General features: G+C 39.7%; 1 protein-coding gene across 1 annotated transcript in view; it reads right to left on the reverse strand.

Moving 5' to 3' along the window:
* The window catches only part of TEX10 (testis expressed 10), a 62,329-nt gene extending 40,360 nt beyond the window's left edge, over window positions 1–21,969 (reverse strand). The window contains exons 1-5 of the mRNA XM_045467792.1: window positions 21,767–21,969; window positions 17,056–17,244; window positions 14,852–15,564; window positions 14,218–14,461; window positions 7,872–7,984 (exon numbers count right to left, since the gene is read on the reverse strand). Coding sequence (XP_045323748.1) covers window positions 7,872–7,984; window positions 14,218–14,461; window positions 14,852–15,564; window positions 17,056–17,235 — 1,250 coding nt within the window. The 5' untranslated portion in view covers window positions 17,236–17,244; window positions 21,767–21,969. The remainder of the gene's footprint in view (window positions 1–7,871; window positions 7,985–14,217; window positions 14,462–14,851; window positions 15,565–17,055; window positions 17,245–21,766) is intronic.
* Between the last annotated feature and the right edge of the window lie 2,983 nt (window positions 21,970–24,952).

Raw genomic sequence — 24,952 nt, forward strand, 5'->3', positions numbered from 1 at the left:
ACCTAACAACATGTGCAGATTGAAAGTGAGGGGATGAAAAAATATTTATCATGCAAATGGATGTTAAAAGAAAACCAAGGCGGCAATACTTATACTGGACAAAATAGACTTTAAAAAGACTTGTTATAGACTATAACAAAAGACAAAAAGGGGCACTACGTAATAATAAAGGGGGCATTCCAAACAAGAGGATATAAAAATTGTAAGTACTTGCACATCCAACATGGGAGCACCCAAATACAAAAAACAGTTAATAACAAACATAAAAGAAATAACTGATAGTGATACAATAATAATAGGGGACTTTAAAAGTCCACTTATATCAATGGACAGGTCATCCAAACAGAAAATCAACAAAGAAATAGTGGCTTTGAATGAAATCCTGGACCACATGGATTGAACATATTCAGAACATTCTATCTTAAAACAGCAGAGTACAAATTCTTTTCAAGTGCACACAGAACATTTCCCAGAATAGGTCACATATTAGGCCACAAAACAAGTCTCAACAAATTAAAAAAAAAAAAAAAAATCAATGTTTTATATGCATCTTTTCTGACCACAATGCCATCAAACTACAACTAAACCACAAGAAAAAAATCTGAAAAGAGCACAAATACATGGAGGTTAAGTTAAATAACATGCTATTAAACAATGAATGGGTCAACCAAGAAATCAGAGAACATCAAAAATTACATGAAAATGAAAACACAACAGTCCAAAATCTTTGGGCTGTAGCAAAGTGGTTTAAGAAAGAAGTTTATATAGGTGGCTCAGTTGGTTAAGCATCTGACTTGGGCTCAGGTCATAATCACGTGGATCGTGAGTTCAAGCCCCACATTGGGCTCTGCGCTGACAGCTCAGAGCCTGGAGCCTGCTTCGTGTGTTGCCCTCTCTCTCTGCCCCTTCCCCCACTCATATTCTCTCTCTCTCTCAAAAAATTAACAGGCATTAAAAAAATTTTTTTTCAAATGGTTTAAAAAAATTTTTAAGGAAGAAGTTTATAGTAACACAGGCCTACCTCAAGAAGAAAAACCTCAAGGGGCGCCTGGGTGGCTCAGTCGGTTAAGTGTCCGACTTCGGCTCAGGTCATGATCCCATGGTTCGTGGGTTCAAGCCCCGCATTGGGCTCTGAGCTGACAGCAGGGAGCCTGAAGCCTGCTTCTGATTCTGTGTCTCCCTCTCTCTCTGCCCCTCCCCTGCTCATGCTGTCTGTCTCTGTCTCTCAAAAATAAATAAATGTAAAAAATAAAAAACCTCTGGGGCGCCTGGGTGGCGCAGTTGGTTAGGCGTCCGACTTCAGCCAGGTCACGATCTCACGGTCCGTGGGTTCGAGCCCCGCATCAGGCTCTGGGCTGATGGCTCAGAGCCTGGAGCCTGTTTCCGATTCTGCATCTCCCTCTCTCTCTGCCCCTCCCCCATTCATGCTCTGTCTCTCTCTGTCCCAAAAATGAATAAACGTTGAAAAAAAATAAATAAATAAATAAATAAATAAAAAACCTCAATAAAACCTCAAATAAGCAAACTAACCTTACACCTAAAGAAGCCACAAAAAGAACAAAACCCAAAGCCATCAAAAGGAAAAAAATAATAAAAGATTAGAGCAGAAATAAATGATACAGAAATTTAGAAAAAATAATTGAACATATCAATGAAACCAGAAACTGGTTCTTCTAACAAATCAACAAAAACTGATAAACCTCTTGCAAGACTCAACAAAAAACTAAGTAAAGAAAAATTAAAAAATAAAATAAATACCTAAGAGAGGGAGAGAAAGACCCAAATGCAATTAATGAAAAAGGAGAAATAATAACCAACACCCTAGAAATACAAACAACTGTAACTGGATATTATGAAAATATCTATGCCAACAAATTGGACAACTTGGAAGAAATGGATAAATTCCTAGAAACATAACCTACCAAAACTAAAGCAGGAAGAAATAGAAAATCTGATCACATCAATTACCAGCAATGAAATTGAATCAGTAATCAAAAAACTCCCAACAAACAAAAGTCCAGAACCAGATGGCTTCACAGGCAGATTCTAGCAAACATTTAGAGAAGAGTTAATACTCCTTCTCCAACTATTACAAAAAAAAAAAAGGTAAACTTCCAAATTCATTCAATGAGGCCAATTACTACCCTGATACCAAAACCAGATAAAGATACAAAAAAGAGAACTATAGGCCATTATCTCTTACAGATGCAAATATCCTCAACAAAATATTAGCAAACCAAATCCAACAACATATTTAAAAAAGCATATACTATGATCAAGTGGGATTTACTTCTAGGATGCAAAGGTGGTTTAATATGTGCAAAACAGGGCACCTGGGTGGCTCAGTTGGTTTCAGTGTCAGACTTCAGCTCAGGTCATATCTCCCGGTTCATGGGTTCGAACCTGCTTTGGATTTTGTGTCTCCCTCTCTCTGTCCCTCCCCCACTCAGGATCTATCTCAAAAATAAACATCAAAAAATAATACTCGCAAAACAATCAATGTGATACGTTACATCAGTAAGAAAAAGAATACAAACCATATAGATGATGCATTCTGTCCCACAGATGCAAACAAGCATTTGACAAAGTACAGCATCCATTCATGATAAAAAACCCTTTGCAGAGTAGGTCTAGAAGGAGCATAGCTCAATATAATAAAACCCACAGCCAACATCTTACTCAGTGGTGAAAAACTGAGAGCTTTTCCCTTGAGGTCAGGAACAAGACAAGGACGTCCATTCTCACCACGTTTATTCAACATAATGTTGGAAGTCCCAGCAATTAGACAACATAAAGAAATAAAAGGCATCCAAATTGGTAAGGAAGAAGTAAAATTCTATTTACAGATAACAGGAGACTATACACAGAAAACCCAAAATTCTCCACCAAAATACTAGAACTGATAAATGAATTCAGTAATGTCACAGGATACAAAATCAATGTACAAAAATCTGTTGCATTCTTATACACTAATAATGAAACAAGCAAAAAGTGAAATTAAGACAACAATCCCATTTACAAATGCACCAAAAACAATAAAAGATCTAGGAATAAACTTAACCAGAGGTGAACAACCTACACTCTGAAAAATTTTTAAAAACTGATGAAAGAAAATGAAGATGACACAAACAAATGGAAAAACATTCCATGCTCATGGGTTGGAAGAATAAATATTGTTAAAATGTCTATATTACCCAAAATCAATCTATACATTTAATGCAACCCCTATCAAAATGCCAACAGCATTTTTCACAGAACAATCCTAAAATGTGTATAGAACCACAGAAGCCCTCAATAGCCAAATCAATCATGAAAAAGGAAAACAAAACTGGAGGTATCACAATTCCAGATTTCAAGTTATATTACAGAGCGGTGGCAATTAAAACATATGCTACTGGCATAGACATGTAGATCAGACAGGGGTAGGATAGAAAGTCCAGAAATAAACCTACTATTATATGGTCAATTAATCTTGGACAAAGGAGAAATGAATATACAATGGAAAAATGTCTCAACAAATGGTGTTGGGAAAACTGGACAGCTATACACAAAAAGAATGAAAATGGACCACTTTCTCATACCATATACAAAAACAAATTCAAAATGTATTCAAGACCTAAATGTGAGACCTCAAACCATAAAAATCCTTGACAAGAGCACAGGCAGTAATCTGACACTGGCCATAGCAACATTTTTCTAGATAGTTCTCCTGAGGCAAGGGAAATAAAAACAAAAGTAAACTACTAGGACTTCATCAAAATAAAAGACTTCTGCACAGAGAGGAAACAATCATCAAAACTAAATAATACCACCCTACAGAATGGGAGAAAATATGTGCAAATGACATATCCAATAAAGGGTTAGTAGCTAAAATATATAAAAGACTGACACAACCCAATACCTAAAAAACAAATAATTCAATTTAAAACAAGAATATGTGAACTGACATTTCTCCAAAGACGACATACAGATGGCCAATGGCCAACAGACACATGAAAAGATGCTCAACATCACTCGTGATCAAGGAAACGCAAATCAAAACTACAATGTGGTATCACTTCCCACCTGTCAGAATGGCTAAAATCAAAAACAGAAGACACAAGTGCTGCAAGGATGTGAAAAAAAGGAACACTCATGCACTGCTGATGGGAATGCAAACTGGTATAGCCATTGTGGAAAACAGCATGGAGGTTCCTCAAAAAATTAAAAACAGGGGTGCCTGGGTGGGCTCAGTCAGTGTCAGACTCTGGATCTCAGCTCAGGTCTTGGTCTTGGGGTTGTGAGTTCAAGCCCCACGTTGGGCTCCACATTGGGTGTGAAGCCTACTTAAAAACAAAAGTTAAAAATAGAACTGCCCTATGATCCAAGAATCACACTACTGGGTATCTACCCAAAAATACAAAAACATTAATTCAAAGGAATACATGTACACATATGTTTATTGCAGCATTACTTATAATGGCCATACTATGGAAGCAGTCCAAGTATCCATCGAAAGATGAATGGATGGATAAAGAAGGTACTGCATATGTTTGTACATACACACACACACACACACACACGAATATTTAGCCATAAAAAAGAATGAAATTTTGCCATTTGCAACAACATGGATGGACCTAAAGAGGATAGTGCTAAGCAAAATAGGTCAGAGAAAGACAAATACCATATGACTTTACTCAAATGTGGAAACTTACGAGAAATTCAAAAAACAAAAAAGAACAACAAAAAAAAAAAAAAAAAAAAGGAGGGAGAGAAAAACCAAGAAACAGACTCTTAACTATAGAGAACAAACTGACGGTTCCCAGTGGGGAGTTGGGTAGAGGTATGGGTTAAAAAGGGGATGGGGATTAAAGAGTACACTTACTGTAATGAAATAAAATTCAATTTAATTTTCAAAATTCCACATGGGGGTACCTGGGTAGCTCAGTCGGTTAAGCGTACAACTTCAACACAGGGCATGATCTCACAGTTCATGAGTTCAAGCCCCGCATCAGGCTCCAGTTCAGAGCCTGGAGCTCGCTTCAGATCCTGTGTCTCCCTCTCTCTCTGCCCCTCCCCTGCTCACGCTCTATCTCTGTCTCTCTAAAATAGACATTACAATTTTTTTTTTAATAAAATAAAATCTTTTAAAAAAATTCCACAATTTCATTACCTCAACATCTTCATAAAGTTAACTCCTTTTTACCTTTTATATCTTGGTACAAATCACTTCATCAGGGCAGCTTTCCCTACAACTCTATTCCCTCTTAAAAGATCAGGACAAGCTCCTTATTATATACTCTCATATTACCCTAAACTGTTCCTTAACTTTATCACAGTTGGTCACAGATTAAACAATCAGAAATAAACATCTCCCCCATTAGCTTGTACTCCAAAGCATCACGCCTTTACCTCAAAATGCTCAGCACACAGTACAGTAACTGCCTTCCACATGTTAAGTGTTCAATAAATGTTTTGAATAATGACAGCACACCCATACACTCTTGGATAATTTACTTGCATTTAATGGTCTACTAAATGCCAAACTTCCTAACCACTACTTAATCTCATTTTGATGAAAATTATGTATGAAAGCTCTTATCAAGAAAAATACACACACATAAAACTCTTCAAGAGTTCTAGGACTTTCTGAAGTTTATCCATGGACCAGATTTAAAAGTTTTGCTCTAATAAAAAATCACGTTTGTTGAGGGATGGGAGGTGGGGAACCTAATACCTTACTCAAGAAAGTAGCTACCTATTTGACTGTCCCCTCCAACTCCAGAAACTCACTAAATTAATCTTCCAAAGACGTAGTTCTGATCCAACCAAAAGTCTTCATTTATCTTTCAGCTTTGACCCTTTGGCACTGAATTTCACAGACAAGGAACGTCTCTCAGCATCAAGGCTGGTAAACAGCAGAAATCGGATTTGACCCAGATCTGTCCCATGCTCTCCATTACCTAATCCTATGGTTTTCTCACATGCTACCTCTTCTAGTTAGTATAATCTCTCATCCCTTGCATCATTTATGCCTGCTAAAGTCATACCCATGCTCAAATACTACTCTTCAATATAGCTTTATCTGTTCATCCCATCAAGGATCTTTCTCTTCTTATAAATTCCTACAGCGCTTGTTAATTATACAATTCTAATAACCCTTAAATAAACTGCCTTCTGCTACATACAATTCAATTTTCCTCCTGCCAGTTACTGGACTATTGTTTTTAAGCTTCAAACCCACCCTTCTATACTATGCTTTGTCATCCTACAGCTGGGACTCTAGGCCACATTTTTCCTTTGCAGCTGGCTTCTTGTTAAGCTCTGCCAATGAAGGGGTCCTAGTAAGAGACTAGAAAGCTGTAGGAGAAAGATGGGATACTCTCCTTTCTGTTTGCTTCCCAGTCCTGTTTTTGGTTCCTTTTGCTGCCAATTCAACTCAACAACTCTTCCTCAGGCCAGAAGCAGTTTATTCTAGTAGCCACAGTTGAATCCAGTTTGCAGTTTTTGTGACACAAAACCAGCATCAACATGACCCGAAGAAGCACCAGCCAGCCAAAATTCCCTTAGCAAAGTTTTGAGCCCCAGCTCGAGGCCCCTCTTCAGATCTCAAAAACATTCATGCCCACTAAGGAAAAACCACTTTCCCAGGGGTCAGAGTTCTGGTGCCACAAAGCATTTCCTCCAAGCTTCTTGCTCTCTTCTTTCTCCCACTTCTAGAGATAGTACCTACTTTCCTGAGTGGCTATCTCCATATTATGTTTCCTTTGGCCTTTTCAGTTCTTTGGGGCACCTGGGTAGCTCAGTCAGTTGAATGTCCAACTTCGGCTCAGGTCACAATCTCACGGTTTCTGAGTTTGAGCCCCACAGCAGTCTCACTGCTGTCAGCACAGAGCCCCCTTTGGATCCTCTGCACCCCCCCTGCCCCTCCCCTGTTTGAGTGCACTAAATAATTTTTTTTTTTAAATGCTGTTAAAATCACTAGGGTGGTTTCTGTCTCCTAACTCTTCCCCGACATATTTTTACCAATTTTGTATTTTGACTGATTTAAACAACTTTATGAATTGCTTAGAACAAGAAAACATCTGATGATCTCTATTATGATACTTTTATAGTAAGCAACCAAAATATTTAATGAAGAAATGAAAACCTTATCGGCCTCCAACAGCCCTGTCACTTCTAAGCATATCCTCTAAACCCTGCTCAAAGAGCCTCATTGATTCTCCAGGTAGTTTCTTCCCTTTGACAAATATAACAATCATCTGACAGACTAAGACCCCTTCAGGCATTTACTCATTTGAGGAACTGCCACTTTTAGCGTTCTAGCTTGCACCTGCTTCTCAAATTTTATTAGATAACTTGTTTCTACGCTTACTTGCTCTCACTTGAGGTGAACATTTAAACCGTTTTCAGGCTTACAATTTTAAATTCCATCTTCTAATCCATAAATTCTGTCTTAGAAAGTTATTTCTCTCCAATTATCCTTCTTCCTGATACTGATAATAGTTTCATTACCAGTTTCCTCATATATAAATGACACAACTACATGACCTTTAAGATACTTTCTTGCTTAGGGATTACATAGTACCTCTTTCCTAAATAAATCAGCCCCTCAACAAATTTTATTATATTCTTATTTATATAACTTGATACTCTGTGAAAAATATTCACTTTAGATTTTTAAACATTAAAAGAAACGGAAGTCTCAAGGCTTAAAGTGACTTACTTGTTCAAGATCAGCCATACTACTGCTACTTTTACTTTTATCTCACAAAATTTAGATACAAACCCCTCACAGTTTAGAACGTTTCAGTTTAAGGCTAATTATCTTCTGGTAATTTCAGGTTAAAAATTTTTTCAAGTCTATACAGTGGAAGGAATCACAATACCTTTTATTTGTCTCTTTCTTTTTGTGCTTGGTTATTTCTTTTAAGGCATACGGAAAATGACTCATAAAATGGTGTTTGAAATCAAGAAGATAATTCTTTCGAAGCCACGACTCCTATTAAAATAAATAAAAATTAGAAAATCTACAAGAAACAATTTAAAATAACCAATAAAACTTTAAGCAGAAATGGGACCACTTATTAATATTCAACTATATATTTACCATTATAATACATCTTTTGCTTATGACAGAAGATACAAATAAATTTTAAAATCAAAATAAATTAGAGCACCCAAATGTCACCCACAGATCTTTCTGGTGTTTAATAATTATCATTACTTGTATTTTATTTACTGTTTAAAAGAAAAAGGGAGAAACTAATTAAGAAGAAAATTCTGAATTTGAACCACTAGTGCAATATTTGTAAAATATACCAGAAAGTCTTTGTACTAGTGTTCTGTTACACAATAACTCTACTTCCCAGCAATTCTATTATTTCCCATTAAAAATATTTGTCAAAAAGTGGGGCGCCTGGGTGGCTCAGTCGGTTGAGCGTCAGACTTCAGCTCAGGTCACGATCTTGCGGTCCGCGAGTTCGAGCCCCGCGTCGGGCTCTGGGCTGATGGCTCAGAGCCTGGAGCCTGCTTCCGATTCTGTGTCTCCCTCTCTCTCTGCCCCTCCCCCATTCATGCTGTGTCTCTCTCTGTCTCAAAAATAAATAAACGTTAAAAAAAAAAATTAAAAAAAAAAAATATTTGTCAAAAAGCAATGCAATTTTCTAAAGTTCTTGCAGTACTCATGAATCTCTCTCTCCTACCTGAAACACTTTTTCCAAATTACAACACTCTTATTTTTTCCTATCCAGAGAACCAACCATTCCATTTTTCCAGGGACTAAAAGGTTTCTTGGGATGTAGGACTAGCTGGTTACCCTACAGCTCCTTAGTATCCTTTACTGTATTCTTCTCTTTGTGCTAATTTATCACTGTATACTCAACATGTCTTCTTGAACTTCTAACAGGCATGTTAAATTTAACATGAATAAACTGATCTCCCCACCGGCAGTCACACTGTCATTTGGATCATAACGCAGGCACCATTCTTGCTCCTCTTTCCTTCACTATACACATCAGCAGTCCCACTGACTTTATCAGAACCCAGCTGCTTCTCATCGCTTCAACTCTAGCTACCATTCTATTCTAATCCACCACTCTTACCAAGATTACTGCAATAGCCTCCCAACTGGTCTCCCTACTTTTCCTCTTGCCCTTCTCAAAAGTCAATTCTCTACATAGCAGCCAGGGTGATCTTTTTATTTTTTAAAAAAATGTTTATTTTTGAGAGAGAGACAGAATGCAAGCAGGGCAGGGCCAGAGAGAGAGGGAGACACAGAATCCGAAGCAGGCTTGAGGCTCTGAGCTGTCAGAACAGAGCCTGATGTGGGGCTCGAACCCACAGACTGCAAGAACATGACCTGAGCTGAAGTCGGATGCTTAAGCGACTGAGCCACCCAGGTGGCCTTTTAAAGCATAAACCATACTTCCAAATAACACAGGAAAGAAGAAAGGGAGTAAGTATGTATGTAGGGCAGGACTGGTCATTCATAAGAAAGATGGTGTGAGTTTGGGTTCCACAGTTTTGCTAGACCTGGATGCTGATCACAGAGAAGTTCACTAGTATTCTATGTACCAATTCGTCATATTAAAGTTAAATAAACATAATTCAGATCATGCCACTTCCCTGTTGAAAATTCTCCAATGTCTTTTCACCACACTTGGGTTAAAATCCAAACTTCTTACCATGGACAATAGGGTGCTACATGATCTGGCCACTGTCACTTTTTTCCCTTATCTTCCACCATTCTCTTAGTACCTCACTTGCACAGGCTTTCCTGCCATTCCTCAGATATGCCAAATTTGTTCTCACTTCAGGGGCTTTGCACTTGCTGTTCCCTATGCCTGGAAGGTTCTTCCCACAGGTCTAAGACTTGCTCCTTTAACTTTATTCAGTGACATTTAAAAGCCATGAAAGCATTTCCTGACTATCTATTTAGAATAGCTCCCCCTTGGGGCGCCTGGGTGGCGCAGTCGGTTAAGCATCCGACTTCGGCCAGGTCACGATCTCGCAGTCCGTGAGTTCGAGCCCCGCGTCAGGCTCTGGGCTGATGGCTCAGAGCCTGGAGCCTGTTTCCGATTCTGTGTCTCCCTCTCTCTCTGCCCCTCCCCCGTTCATGCTCTGTCTCTCTCTGTCCCAAAAATAAATAAACGTTGAAAAAAAAAAATTAAAAAAAAAAGAATAGCTCCCCCTTGAGGCACCTGGGTGGCCCAGTTGTTAAGCCTCTGACTCTTGATTTCAGCGCAGGTCATCTCACAGTTCATGAGTTTGCCCCGCATTGGGCTCTATACTGACAGTGCATAGCCTTGGGATTCTTTCTTTCTCTCACTCTCAAAATAAATAAGTAACCTTCATCATCATCATCATCATCATCATCATCATCATCATCATAATAGTACAGCTCCCACTCACTCTGTTCCAGTACATGTTCTCTTTACCCTGCTTTACTTTCATCTTTCTTCTTAGTATTGACATTATATATTTGTTTACCATCCACCAATCTCACCAAAAGTTAAGTACTGGGAGGGCAAGCAACCTTGTCAGTCATGTTCATCTCTATATTCCCCGAGCCTAGAACAACACCTGAGACTCTGTACAGCAACATTATTCAACAGATCTTTCTGCAGTGATGGAATTATTACTCATCTGTGTTTTCTAATACCACAGCCACTAGCCACATGTAGCTATTGAGCACTTGAAATGTGGCAGTGTGACTAAGGAACTGAATCTTAATTAACTTAGACAGCCATATTTATAGATGCTCAACAAATCCTGATGCATAATTGCATCACGTTGTACAAATTCCAATCTTCATGGGAAAAAAGACGTGGGCAATGAAGTATGTAAACTAAAAACAGCAAGCATTAAAATACAAAGCTAAGGGGCACTTGGGTGGCTCAGTTGGTTGAACATCCGATTTGTGATTTCAGCTCAGGACACGATCTCACAGTCAAGCCCCATGTCAGGCTCCATGCTGAGCATGGAGTCTGATTGGGATTCTCTCTCTCCCTCTCACTCTGCCCTTTCCCTGCTCATGCATGTGTGCACACTGTCTCTAAATAAATAAACTTTAATAAATAATAAAACCTGGATTAAAATGAAGTTTCTCAACTATGCAGCAAATAAATACATTTAGCAAAACCTAAAAGCAAGCAAGTGTCCCAAGGCTGCACCTAATCTAGATGCCAATTTATCAATAGAAGCCCTATACATTTTTTCTGTTAAATTTTTTTTAATATATATTTATTTTTGAGTGAGAGAGTCAGAGCGTGAGTGGGGGAGGGGCAGAGAGACAGGAAGACACAGAATCCGAAGCAGGCTCCTGGCTCTGTGAGCACAGAGCCCGACATGGGGCTCGAACCCACGAACCGTGAAATCATGACCTGAACCAAAGAAGGACCCTCAGCCAACTGAGCCACCCAGGTGCCCCCTCTCCCCCGCCTTTTCTTTAATTTTATAGAGCGAGCCAGTACACGCACAAGCAGGGTAGAAGGGCAGAGGGAAAGATAAAGAATCTTAAGCAGGCTCCACGCTCAACATGGAGCCCAATGCGGGGCTCAATCTCATGACCCTAGGATCATGACCTGAGCCGAAATCAAGAGTCAGATGCTAAACCAACTGAACCACCCAGGTGCTCCAGAAGACCTTCACATTTTCTGAGAGAAAAGAGCTACAATTTAGGTTGTGGGACACAATTTGCATTTAAGACCAAGGAATGCCATTTCATTCCTCTTTTAAAGTTTGAGCTGTTATAGGTTATCCAGTATCTTAACTACTAAGCTATAACTGAAGATGAGTGAGACAAACATAATGGTAACAAAAAATAAATTAACGCATTTTAATGTCACCTTGTACAGCTCGCATACATATTCATGCTTTGTCTCTAAAATAATGAATCTTGGGGCACCTGGAATGGCTCAGTCAGTTAAGCTCTGACTTCAGCTCATGTCACGATCTTGTGGTCCATGGGTTCAAGCTCCCCACCGGGCTCTGTGCTGATAGCTCAGAGCCTGGAGCCTGCTTCAGATTCTGTGTCTCCCTCTCTGCCCCTCCCCCGCTCACGCTCTTTCTCTCAAAAATAAACATTAAAAAAAAATTTTTTAACAAAATAATAGCTCTTATCTTATCCAGTTATTACAATTCAACATAACCAATTTGCCAAGGTAAATTAGAGAATTCTACCAGTGTATGCTTTTAAATACTATTTCTATTCGAATTAAACTTTCTTCAATTTATTTGAATTTTAAATAGTATCCCAGTTCAGTATTCTACATAGCGTTCAACAATCTATACAAAACAGTCTTCTGAATATAGTGTCCTACGTTAATGAACTGTTAATAAACAGTCGTATTATAATAGCACAGAATAGTTCTAAGGCATACAACTTGAAATATCCATAAAATTAAAGCAGTGTTTAGATCTTTTCACAGTATTATCTGAATAGTGCATAATATAAAATTAGCATAATTAATGAATTTGCATTTGGTCCTACCATTCTATCTGGTTACAAACACTATTACTAAAGGATTAACAATTAGTGCCTGTGTGTCACCAAACACCAAAATGCTTAGAATTTTTCTTAGTTTTCTAAAAATGAAGGAAAGACTGGTACTTAAGGTTTATGTTGATATCATGACTTTTACTTTCTATCCCAGCTTCAGATAAATCCATTCAAGAATGCTAATAACATGCTTTTCCAAAAACCTGTATGCATTGTTAGTCACTAGCTTACACCATAGGTTAATTGCCATAAAGGACAGTAAGCTTTGCTTTCATAAAATTATACACTCTACCCCCAACCCTGATCAATTTCTTGCCAATGTATGCAATGAATCATGAGACAGGCTCAAAACTGTAGTCAATAAAATGCCATCCTATTTGAAAAAGCAATTCATGTAACAACCCTACAGATGATGGATAATGGGTTAATAGTGCTAGAGCAAGCTCTTACAAGAAACACACACCTTAGTATGATTCCACAATGCTTTTCAGGATCATCGAATACTCTTTTTAGTTTATCCTTCATCTTATTTTATGGAGTCTATTAACTCATTCTAAATTCCAGCTTGAAATAAAAATTGAACAAAACCAAAAAGCTGCTTTGTCAGTTTTGTACACATGCAGGCAACTTCAAGGATTCACACCTGCCTAGTCAAAAATCCTTGCAGAAATTCTATAAACCAGATACTTTAAGCTTTATTGTTCCTGCAGCTGCCCTTTAAGTGTGCTATCATATTAATTTAATACCAATTAATCTTAGATCTTGTTCTTCCTTACTTACACCATGGACTATACATTATATTCTCTATACCACAGCACTTCAAAAAGGCTGCCAATATTCAACTCTCCCCCACACAGCAGATAAATCATCACGAAACTCGTCTTTACTATCATCTTTTCTAGTAAAAAACTACTACACAACTTAGAATCTTAGGTTAATTTCACGCAGACCATACCTAGAACTACAGCTTACCTACAGTGAAAGGTGACTTTTAGAAATGTGTTCTGATCTTATATCCCTTGCCAAGAGAAAACAAAACAGCATGCACTAATCAAGTCTGTAAGTAATTTCTTCTCTAAATCACAGTAGGTTAGTTACAAGATCTTCACTGTGGTCCATTTCTGCTAAAATTGACAATGTGGCATACACTGGAAGAAACTCCTTAATAAGCAACTTTTTTAATCCCATAAGAGGCCTCCAGAAACTAGAATGCTCCTACGTAATCAATCTGCCATAAACAATACATGGTAACACTACTGTGATTACATCTAATAAAAGCAAATGAAAACAAGCTCATTCAGTTACACATTTCACTTAAATTAAAAATATTCAGAGTGGGGCACACGAGTGGCTCAGTCAGTTGAGCATCTTGCCTCTTGATTTCGGCTCAGGTCAGGATCCCAGGGCCACAGGATCAAGCTGAGCATGGAGCCTATTTAAGATATTCTCCCTCCCTCCCCCCCCCCCCCACCCCTCGTGTGCGCGCAAAAAAAAATCTTTCTGCCCCTCTCTCCCACTTGTGCGGTCTTAAATAAACAAACAAATAAATTTCAGAATCATCTCACAAGACTATCTTGACTTGCATTTTGAGGCTAAAATAAGAAACCAGCTTATAGTTACACCACTAGAATTGGAAAATGCATAATCAATTAGTAGCAATTAGTAAATTTCTAACCTGCCCATTTATGATAAAAGGCATTACTTAGAAAATAAAGAATCCATTAAGTTCTCACCAATTTATGAGTTTCATCATGTTGTTTGGAGAGTTTCCACAGAAGGGAAATAATATTAAGAACTTGCTGCATAACCTGCAGAGGTTCTCTTTCTATACCATTTCCAACAGAAGCAGCTAGCTGTGGAGGCACAGCTTCAATCCAGCATTCAATTAGCAATGGAATTATTATCTCAATAAATCCTTTCAAGTTTTCAGTAGATGACAGGCCTTCATCCACACTGCCTAGTCCTCCAACCAGGTACCTAATAAGGAAAGGTAAGAATGAAAAATAAAAATTAATGATTAAAAAATATCACTCCCTGTTTAATTTAAATCTTAAATGTAAAGTACCAGTAAAATGAAGTTCCCTGAATTGACAATTACATTGATCAAGACTAGTAAGAAAATAAAATTCTAAGATGACAAAGCCAAAAAAGACCATCAAGTTTTATTTCTTATTAGGCTTTGTAAGAAATGAACAAATTAATACTTTCAGATGACTCCTCCCATCAGTAAATAAAATCAAATCATGAGTAACTATATGAAAACTATAAAAGACAACTTCATGTCTCCCCACAATTAGCCATCAATGATCAGCAGTTAAAATTCAATATAGGAAAACTGAGTGTGGACATAACTGAAATCCTTCTTACCGTAGCCTGAACTGTGAACTGACATTTGGCTGTGAACCCCCATTTTCATAAACCTGGATGTGCTGCTGGTCGTTGGCATGTTCCTTCCAGTTGATAAAAATGGAGTTGCTAGTGGCATGGGGATTTTCTTTTTGTTCCTGAAGTCCTTCACTTTCTCTCAACCTACTGGATCCATCTGCCAAGGCCTGAAGGAATTTACTGAGTCTCACTAAGACTTTCAGCCTCCACTGCTGAGAAGTGAGTCTCCGATTAGGATTTACAGAAAGTATCCAGGACTGGGATCTGTCTCTATTTACCAGTCCTTTGGACAGCTGCTGATGAGAAATAAGTTCTACAAAATTCTTAAGCAATATACTGCTACGGCCAGTAATTAAGGCTGGGTACTGTTCCAGCAGAATGTCCAAAACTTTTAAAGAGTCCTCCTGAATTCCTTCAGTAATGTGAGTCATGGCACTAGAGAGATGGGCACTTACCAAAGGAAAAAATGGAGAAATTTGTTCAGCTCGTATTTTGGGGGCCAGGAATTGAAGAAGTTGAACTGCTGCTAATCGTACATTAGCATCTTTATCTGTAAACACAGCAGTCACTTCACTTAATATGTTTGAAAGGTGTGCATCAATTATAAATGGGTATTGAGACAAAAGGTCTTTAAGTCCAAGAAGAGCACTTTGTTTAACCCCAGCATTGTAGTGATGCATCTGTGACAGCAAATCCTAAAAATAAAAATACAGGATTTAGCTATATTATAACATTTTCAAATAAACATGCTAACTAAAACTATGCTAATAAATTAACCCTCCTTGAGGAAACTACTTCAGTAAGTATTTTTGAAATGTTATTTAGCTTTTACTAAGATTGTTTTATCTTTAAAATATATTTAGCTTAATAAAAACATTACATAACTCTTGGTCAGAATCTTCTTTCTGAAATTAACCTGCATGTAGGCTATCATTTAAAGTGACAACAATCATCATCACTACTGAAAAACCTACTATGTACCAAACATATGGTAGGTACGTTTATATACTCTTAATTTAACAAATGCATTCTCCTTATTTTAAATAGTCTTTCAGGATATGTGTGTATTCTGAGTATAACATTTGACAATTTTATTTGTGGAATACTTTATACCATCTGTGGGGAAAAAAAAGTAACTTCAAGTACCTTTTCAATTTTATTTAACTTCAGAACTTAAAAGCAAAACTAGAAAATGTTGATCTTCACAAAAACTGGTTCACAAATGCTCATAACAGCTTTACACATGGGAGTCAAAAAGTGGCAACCAAATGTCCATCGACTGATGAGTGATGCACTGAAACTCTATTCAACAGTACAGAGAAATGAAGTACTGTTCTCACAGATACGCTGTAACACAGATGAACCTCAAAAACATATTAACTAAAAGACCAGTAACAAAAGACCACATATCATATTACTCCATTTATATGAAATGACCAGAATAAGCATATCTACACAGACAAAAAGTAGATTAATGGCTGCCTAGAGCTAGGGGAGAAGAATGGGGAGTGACCTGTAATAGATATAGGGTTTCTTTCTGGCATGATAAAACTGTTCTAAAATTAGATTGTGGGGATAATAGCATAACTATAAATACATTAAAAGTTACAGAATTGCACACTTTAAATGGGTTGATTTTATTATGCATAAATTACATTTCAATAAAGCTGTTAAAATTTTAAACAAAACTATTGCTCAAACTTGAATTACTTCACACAATTACTGAGAACCTGTAAGTTATGTGGGTTCAAAATGAGTAAGACAAGATCTTCGGGCTCTGCACTGGGTGAGGAGCCTGCTTAAGATTCTCCCTCCCTCCCCCCAGTTCGTATACTTTCTCTCTTAAAAAAAAAAAATCAGTAAGAAAACATCTTCATGAACTATAAAAACAGCTAGAAAATTGTCACATCAAAAACTTGTTACATTGAAAAGTTAAACAGAATTTCTTCCAGATCATATATTAACACATCAAATAGGTATATAACAGAAATCACTGTGCATTTAGTTGAGCAAGTCTTTCTGGAGGAGATGGGAAAGCTGCAGTGGCAACTCAGATTTGATTAATGGACAAACTCCGAACTTAAGCCGTCAATAAACCCTGAGAATCAATACAACTTTTCACAAAAAACATTCTAGATGATTTCAAAGAAAAATCTTACTTTATCAAAACAGTATTTATGATTTACCTTTATATTAAGTTTTCTATTGTTCGTTGGAAGAGTTCCATCTTCTTTGAGTTGCTCAGGCAGATGTATAGTCTTCGTTTTAAAGTTTGTAACAGTAGCATTTTCTAATTTGGGTTTCTTTTTACCAACTTTTAGTTTTACTTTTTGAAAATCATCTTGGCGTTTTCTTTTTTTGGTCATTCTTGAGTGCTATAATGAAAAGAATTTTAAAAATGGATAAAGAAAATAACCTATAAAAGAATAAAGAAGGTATTTTCCAACATTTATATTACTCTAAAATTTATTTCAAAGCTAATCAAGAATCAAGGCCAACAGTGACTGTGCCAAAGGATCAAAGTATTAAATGGAGAATACCTTTACCAACAGGTACACCTTAGTCAAGACACATATAAAGAGAAGTCATCAACAATAAGGCAACAACCCTGCCACAAATCTGTCAAGCGTTTTTAGCTGTGGAATGGAAACCTTTTGAAATAACCAGGTCCAGGTTTGGGGTGGGTGGCTGGGGGAGGGGGTGGCACACAGATTGCTAAATATACCTTATATCTGTTCCTGGCCCCCCAAAGTCCCTGAGGAACCTCTACTAATGAAACAAAACTAAGTCTGAAGACTAATGTTTTTATCTAACGCAGCCTTTAACAGCCAGAAAAGGTTTCATGAATCTAAACTGGTGCTTGAAAAATGTGTAAGATTCAGAGATAGGTAGCAAGGAGAGTTAATGGGCATTTCATTGAGTAAGGAAAACACCGTATGATTCAGGGGTAGAGAATAAGCCTGGTATAGGCAAAAATGAAGTATCAGCATTTTGAACACCAGGATAGGTTCAGACTAAACAGAAAACAGTATCCAAACCAGGAAATAAAAGCCATATAAAAGGGAGTATAGTAAAACAGAGGAGTAAGGAACAAAAACCAGCTAGGCCACTGTTGTAATACATAACCTGGGCACAAATATGTCATTTTGTACTTCCCCCTCTTCATCATTCTTTCAGTTTACATCCAAAACTTCCCACACAAAAATTTTGATCTGTGCCTCCTACCCATTCCCAGGCCACCTCTTAAATCCTTTACTTCTACCCCAGACTGTTATTAGTTTCCCCATCAGTATGCTTGCCTCGTTTCTAGTGTCTACTCCCCAGTCCATTTGCTAGAATCACGAGAGAGCTCTTTCTAAACACAGATCTGGCTCAGGAGTTTTCAGCTGTTCCTCCACTCCCTTACAGTAAAAACTCCATAGCTTGACATTTCACGTCCTTCCTAACTTCCCCTCCAGCTTTATCTTCTCATAAGCTAACATCTATCTAAAATATAGCCTCCTATACCTGGAATCAGCTCAACCCTTCTTGAAAACTTTTCCACATACTACAAAAATAATGAATTCTGCTCACCACTATACACCCACTAGAACAGGTAAGTACCTCTGAAATAAAACTTCTCGTCTATCGTAACTATGCTATGTCCAGAATTTTTTTTAGAAGTCACAACAATGTGACTTCACAAAAAATGTGAATAAAATGAAGGTTTACATTATTGTGAAATAAAATGGCTTGTGCAAGACCAAGCAGCTCAAGTTCCAGGAATCCAGAAGCCAATCCCCTATAACATTACATCCAAATTCACATGATTGCAAGGTTTTACCACATTAGAGCCCCTTAAGCTAGGTAGGATTTGGCAACATAGGTTAAAAGCAGATTCTAGAGCCAGACTGATTCAGTTCTTATTCAGACTGCCACTTTCTAGCTGTAGTTAAAACTGTGCCTCAGTTTTTATCTGTTTTATCAAAACAGGGATGATAATAATACTTACCTCATATAATTGTTACAGGATAGGATTTATAAGGAGCAAATGAGTTCCTATTTGTAAAACACTGAGAACTGCACCTGGCACTGTTCAATACGTATAACAACACGTACATTTTCGTCAAACTCTTAGGACCAGAACATTATCAAGCACAATATGAGACACATTATGTACACTGGCATTCAATTCTCACAAAACCAAGTGAGGAAGGTGGCACTAAATTAAAGATGAGCCTCAGAAAGATTTGTCAGTCCTGTGTTAGGGAGTTGAAGAGGGACTTACAAAACAGAGCTCTGCAAAATCAGCTTTATGTTACACACACTGGAATTAAGGTGAGGACTGGAAACCTGAGTGGCAAAATGGCTTATTTCATTTATACCAATTCCAAGTTTTCACCCCACCCACACCTCTAGTTATTCTAGTTTTAAAAAACAGATAAGCAAAACCTAAAAAGAATACTCACCTGGCCTTTTTATTTAAAAAAAATTTTTTTTAAATATTTACTTTTTTGAGAGGGGGAGAAGGGGGGGAGGGAGAGAGAGGGAGGGATAGAGGGAGAGGGAGAGGGAAGGAGGGAGGGAGGGAGGGAGGGAGGGAGGGAGGGAGAGAGGACACGCACAAGTGGGGAGGGGCAGAGAGAGAGAAACAAAATCCGAAGCAGGCTCCAGGCTGTCAGCACAGAGCCCAAAGTGGGGCTTGAACTCATGGACCAAGAGATCATGACCTGAGCTGAAGTCGGGCGCTCAAATAACTGAGCCACCCAGGTGCCCCTCACCTGGCCTCTTTTAATACATAAAGTTTTTAATTAAGCAAGCACTCTTTGTGAACTTTCCCTACAATTTTATTATTAGCTAGTACTAGAGATGAAAATAAACGGTATGAGACAAAAAATGAATTAACCCCCACTCACCAATCCTCTGGGCTATCTTTAGCCACTAACTACCTGACCTGTGTCCAATATACAGTCAGTCAAGCTTATACCATATTATGCATCACTTTATATTAGTCACAGTAATTTCCCTATTAGAAACTAAGAGGGCTGATGGCCCTTCCTTGACTTTTAAAGCTAATAATATTATTTTATGGTACACAAAGACCATTTATATACTAGGAATTTTTAAAGTCCTATTACCAATTTGTTACTTTCACATTAAAATAAGGATTTTCAGGGGCACCTGGGTGGCTCAGCCGGTTAAGCATCCGACTTCAGCTCAGGTCATGATCTCGCGGTTCATGAGTTCGAGCCCCGAGTCGGGCTCTGTGCTGACAGCTCTGAGCCTGGAGCCTGTTTCAGATTCTGTGTCTCCCTCTCTCTCTCTGACCCTCCCCCGTTCATGCTCTGTCTCTCTCTGTCTCAAAAATAAACGTTAAAAAAATTTTTAAAAATAAAATAAAATAAAATAAAATAAAATAAAATAAAATAAAATAAAGATTTTCAGGGGCACCTGGCTGGCTCAGTAAGTTAAGCTCAGACTCTAGATTTTGGCTGCTCATGGGATCAAGTCCCACAATGGGCTCACACTGGCAGCTTGGAGAATGCTTGGGATTCTGTCTCTCTCTCTCTCTCAAAATAAATAAACTTAAAAAAATAATAAAGGGGATGCCTGGGTGGCCCAGTCAGTTAAGCCTCTGACTCTTGATTTCCACTTAGGTAATGATCTCAGGTTTGTGAGTTCAAGCTTCACTATCAGCAGGGAGTCTGCTTGAAATTCTCATTCTCATTCTCTCTCTCTCTCTCTCTCTCTCTCTCTCTCTCTCTCTCTCGGCCCCACACCTGCTTACGCTATCTCTCCCTCTCTCAAAGTAAATAAACTTTTTAAAAAACTTTTTTTTTTTTTTAAGTAAGTTAAATAAAGATTTTCAAGGACACCTGGCTGGCTTAGTCGGTAGAGCATGTAACTCTGGATCCTGGATCTCAGGGTTCCAATTTCAAGCCCCATCATGGGTGTGAAGATTACATAAAATTAAATCTTTAAAAATAAGTAAATAAAACAAAAATAAAGATTTTCATAGCACAGCAAATATTCTGAATAAGCCACTTTTACAGCAGCCAACACTGAATAGTAGCTAGAAACTCAGGCGTCAGGGGTTGAAATCTCACATCACTGGACCTCCTACGCGGGTGAGCCCCTAAAGTTTTAGAAGTGAATTTCATACATTCCAGTTGCAGGTCTTCTAATTTCAACCAAACGAAGATTCCAGCGTGTCAGAATTTCGACCTAATCAAATTTCAGCTACTTTGTCTACCACCTTAATTTCCAGCTTCTTTTCCAAAAGATAAATAAATAAAAATGCACACTGCAGTCGACCTTTGGTAATTTCCCCGCCAACCCCTTACTCTCACGAGTTCCTCCCAACTCTCCTGAGGGGGACAATCGGAGACACCAGACTTCCCAGAAAGTAAATGCCCCACACAGGGGCGCCTCCAGACAGTCGCCGAACCCACTCTGCTCCGCAAGACTGCTAAACCCCCACACCTGGACGGCGACGGGGCCGAGTAGGAGACGCCCACTCATCCCCACCGCCCCACTTCGGTCCAGCATCCCACAAGTGAAGAGCCGACGGGCTGTAGAAACTACCGTGCCTTCTACTCCCACGGACGGCGATCAGGGCCACAGTCGGGGAAGTGGGGCCCAACCTACACACCCCGGCCTAAAAGTCTCCGGGACGCGAAACCGCGCGAACCCGCCCAGTCACTTGAGGCGCTTCAAACGCCCGCGGGGCGCCCCGCCCCCGCACAGCCCATCTCCGCACCCAGGCCCCGCTCCGCCGCGGCGCCGCGGGACAGCCTCCGGACGCGCAGACCGGCCACAGCCGGTCCGGCCCGCCTGGGCCGCGGACCGGGGGGCGACGGCCCCGCGCGCCGTCCCACGCCCCGGGAGGGCCCGGCCCGACGGGCGGCGGCCGCTCACCTGAAGGCCCGCCGGGACCGGGGCGCGGAGACAGAGGAGAGGAGCGTCCGAACAGAAGCCCACGAGGCGACGGCGTGCGCCACCTGCCTCAGCCTCTAGCTCCCGGAGCGTGTTTTCAAATCGCCTCGTCCTCACGCGGCCGCGTCTCCTTCCGCCGCCCGGAAATCAGGGCCCCTCCCCCGCCGCGCCGCGCTCACGTGACCGCGGCCCGCAGCCGCGCGCAGCCGGGGAGGCGGGAGTGGGAGAGGTAGGCCCCGCCCCCGGGAGGAGGGGCCCGCCGGAAGCCCCCCGCTCTCCGGGAAGCCCAGGCAGGGGAGCGCAGGATCCGGGGACAAAGCTTGGCCCTAAGTCCAGCCCTGAACAGCAAGGGCGTGCATGTTGGGGGGTGTCATCCTAGTTACAGCTGCCTGAGAGCATGCCTTTTCTCCCTTCGCTAGACCACGATTCCCCAGACCTGCAGCCACATTCAAAGAACAGAAGTTGAACTGAATTGGGAAAGGGAAAAGTTTCAAGCTGCTAGAACCACAGAATTCCTGAGGACGTTAACCTGGATGGAAGTTAAGAATCACTTGACCAAGGGCAAAGTACACCTAGTAGCTGGAACCTAACAGTCTTATTCGAGGATTTTCCCTCATATTTCAATAGCTCAGCACTAAGATTCCTACTGCTGAAATTAAGTGGGCCCAGGGAAGCTAAGGGAGAAATCGAATGCCTAGAAAGGGTTGAGAAAGCAAGGAGAGTGGTTCTTTGAAAGATAGCCTTGCCAAAGACTGGCTGGTGGAGTGGAGAAAAGAACCCCAGGTGTGGACCTGAGACCTTGATCCAAATTTGCCTCTACAGCTTACCAGATATAAAACAGTAAAATTGACAATCATATGAGCCTCAGTTTATGAGCAGAGACCCAAACGCAGGGACTAAAACCATTCCTGTTCTAAGATCAGAGACAAAGCTGACTCAAATACCCACCTTTCCCTTCCCTGGCAGCAGAGCCATACTACCACAATCTGCCTTGAATCCATCATAAACATTTGGGAGTCAGCAGCATTATATGGTATTACGTGACATTAAAAGTTATGAGACTGGATCAGAAGAGGAAAGATTTATTGCCAGCCAGACATGTCCCCTAAACTTCAGATTCCTGGCTAACAGCTTTTTCAACATTTCCTTTGAACATCCTATCTACATCTCAAGGTGAACATGTCCAAAATGGATCTCCCTATTTCCCCCCTGAAACTTATTCCTATTACAGCTTCTTCATCTCAAATAGCAACTTCACCCCTCTAGTTACTCAGGCCAAAAACCCAAAGAAAGTCTTCTTTCTCCCACATCCCACATCTAATTCATCAGGTGATTCTGTTGACATCAAGTGTTTCCACCACTTAACATCACCTCCCTTGCTATCATTATGGTCCAAGGCATCTCATGATCATTATAGAAAACCTCTGAACAGGTTTGCCATTTCCACCATTGCATTCGCATGTCTTCCCCTTACATTCTAATATCAGCAGAGTAACTGTGTGATTAATTTCAAATCTCAGATCAGGTCACTCTTTTGCTCAAAACCCCTCATTAATTCCCCACTTCACTTGGAATAAATCCAGAGTCCTTATCATGGCCTCAAGATCTGCCATATTCTGACTTATTACTGAACCTCTGGGCACTCCAATGACTTTCCTTTTTCACTCTACTCCAGCCACCCTTGCTTCTTTGCCTGTAGCAAAGTGTCGCTGGTGGTGATGTAGCTGATGGAAGTGCTTGGCCTGGCTAAAGGAAGTAGCCAGTCTTCAGCCAACTATTACCATGAGGAAATGCAAATCTCATGTTCAAGAATAAAGGAAAACAGAAATCCAGAAATTTTTATGAGAAATATTACCTTTTTTTGAAAATGTTTAATGTTTTTATTTATTTTTGAGAGAGACACAGACAGACCACAAGCAGGAGAGGGGCAAAGACAGAGAGAGACACAGAATCCGAAGCAGGCTCCAGGCTCTGAGCTGTCAGCATGTCTGAGCTCAGCTCTCTGAGCATGATGTGGGGCTCAAACCCACGAACTGTAAGATCATGACCTGAGCTGAAATCAGTCACTTAACTGACTGAGCCACCCAGGTGCCCCTGTAAGAAGTATGATCTTTAAATACTGGTGAAGAAGAACATTGTTTCCTGTTTTTAAAACACTGGGGTGTCTGGCTGGCCCAGTCAGTAGAGCATGCAACTCTTGATTTTGGGGTTGTGAATCTGAGCCCCATGTTGGGTGTGGAGATTACTTAAAAATAAAACCTAAAACAACAACAACAACAACAAAACACTGTGTAGGCCAACAAAATACTTACAAGCCGGTTGCCAGTTTCCAACCCCTGGTTAAAGACATGAAAAATATATACATTAGGATAATGTATTTTATCCATTGTATTTATTTTATCCATATGTATTTTAATGTATTTTAGCTTTTTCCAACTCTAAATGATGAACTCAGCAACTGCAAGGATCATCTGCTTAGCCCAGCCAGAACAGACCTTTGATAAATAACAATAATATAACTAATCAAGGTCTTGGACCCACGCCAAAAAACACGTACACAGTGAACATGCATTCTAGAATCCGTGGTATATTTCATTTTCAAAATTCTGTCCAATTGGCCACAGAAACTACAGTATTAGTTTCCTGGGGCTTCTGTAACCAAGTACCACAAATTTGATGGCTTAAACAACAGAAATGTATTAATTTGGGAGGCTAGAAGTCTGACATCATGGTTTGGCAGGGCTGGTGCTTCCCGAGGGCTCTGAGGGAGACTGCTCCATGCCTTTCTCCTAGCTTCTAGTGGTCTTAGATGAATTCTAAGTGGGTGGTAGATGATTTCTCTGTGTCTTCACACTATCTTCCTTCTATGTGTATCTGTGTCTGTGTCCAAATTTCCTCTTTTATAAGGACACCAATCATATTGGATTAGGGCCCTCTCTGATGACCTCATTTTTAACTTGATTACTTCTGTAAAGACCCTGTTTCCAAATAAGATCACCTTCTGGGTTGCTTGGGGGTTAGGACTTCAACATGTCTTTTCGGAGGGACACAATTCAACTCATATGGGACACGAAGATCTGTGTCCAGAAATATCTGTATTTAATCTGAACGACCTCTCTTTTTTTGTCTATGCTCAGACACATCACAAAAGCCGAGATTAAGTAACTT

This window comes from Leopardus geoffroyi, chromosome D4 (genome assembly GCF_018350155.1).
Source record: "Leopardus geoffroyi isolate Oge1 chromosome D4, O.geoffroyi_Oge1_pat1.0, whole genome shotgun sequence".
Classification (NCBI taxonomy): domain Eukaryota; kingdom Metazoa; phylum Chordata; class Mammalia; order Carnivora; family Felidae; genus Leopardus; species Leopardus geoffroyi.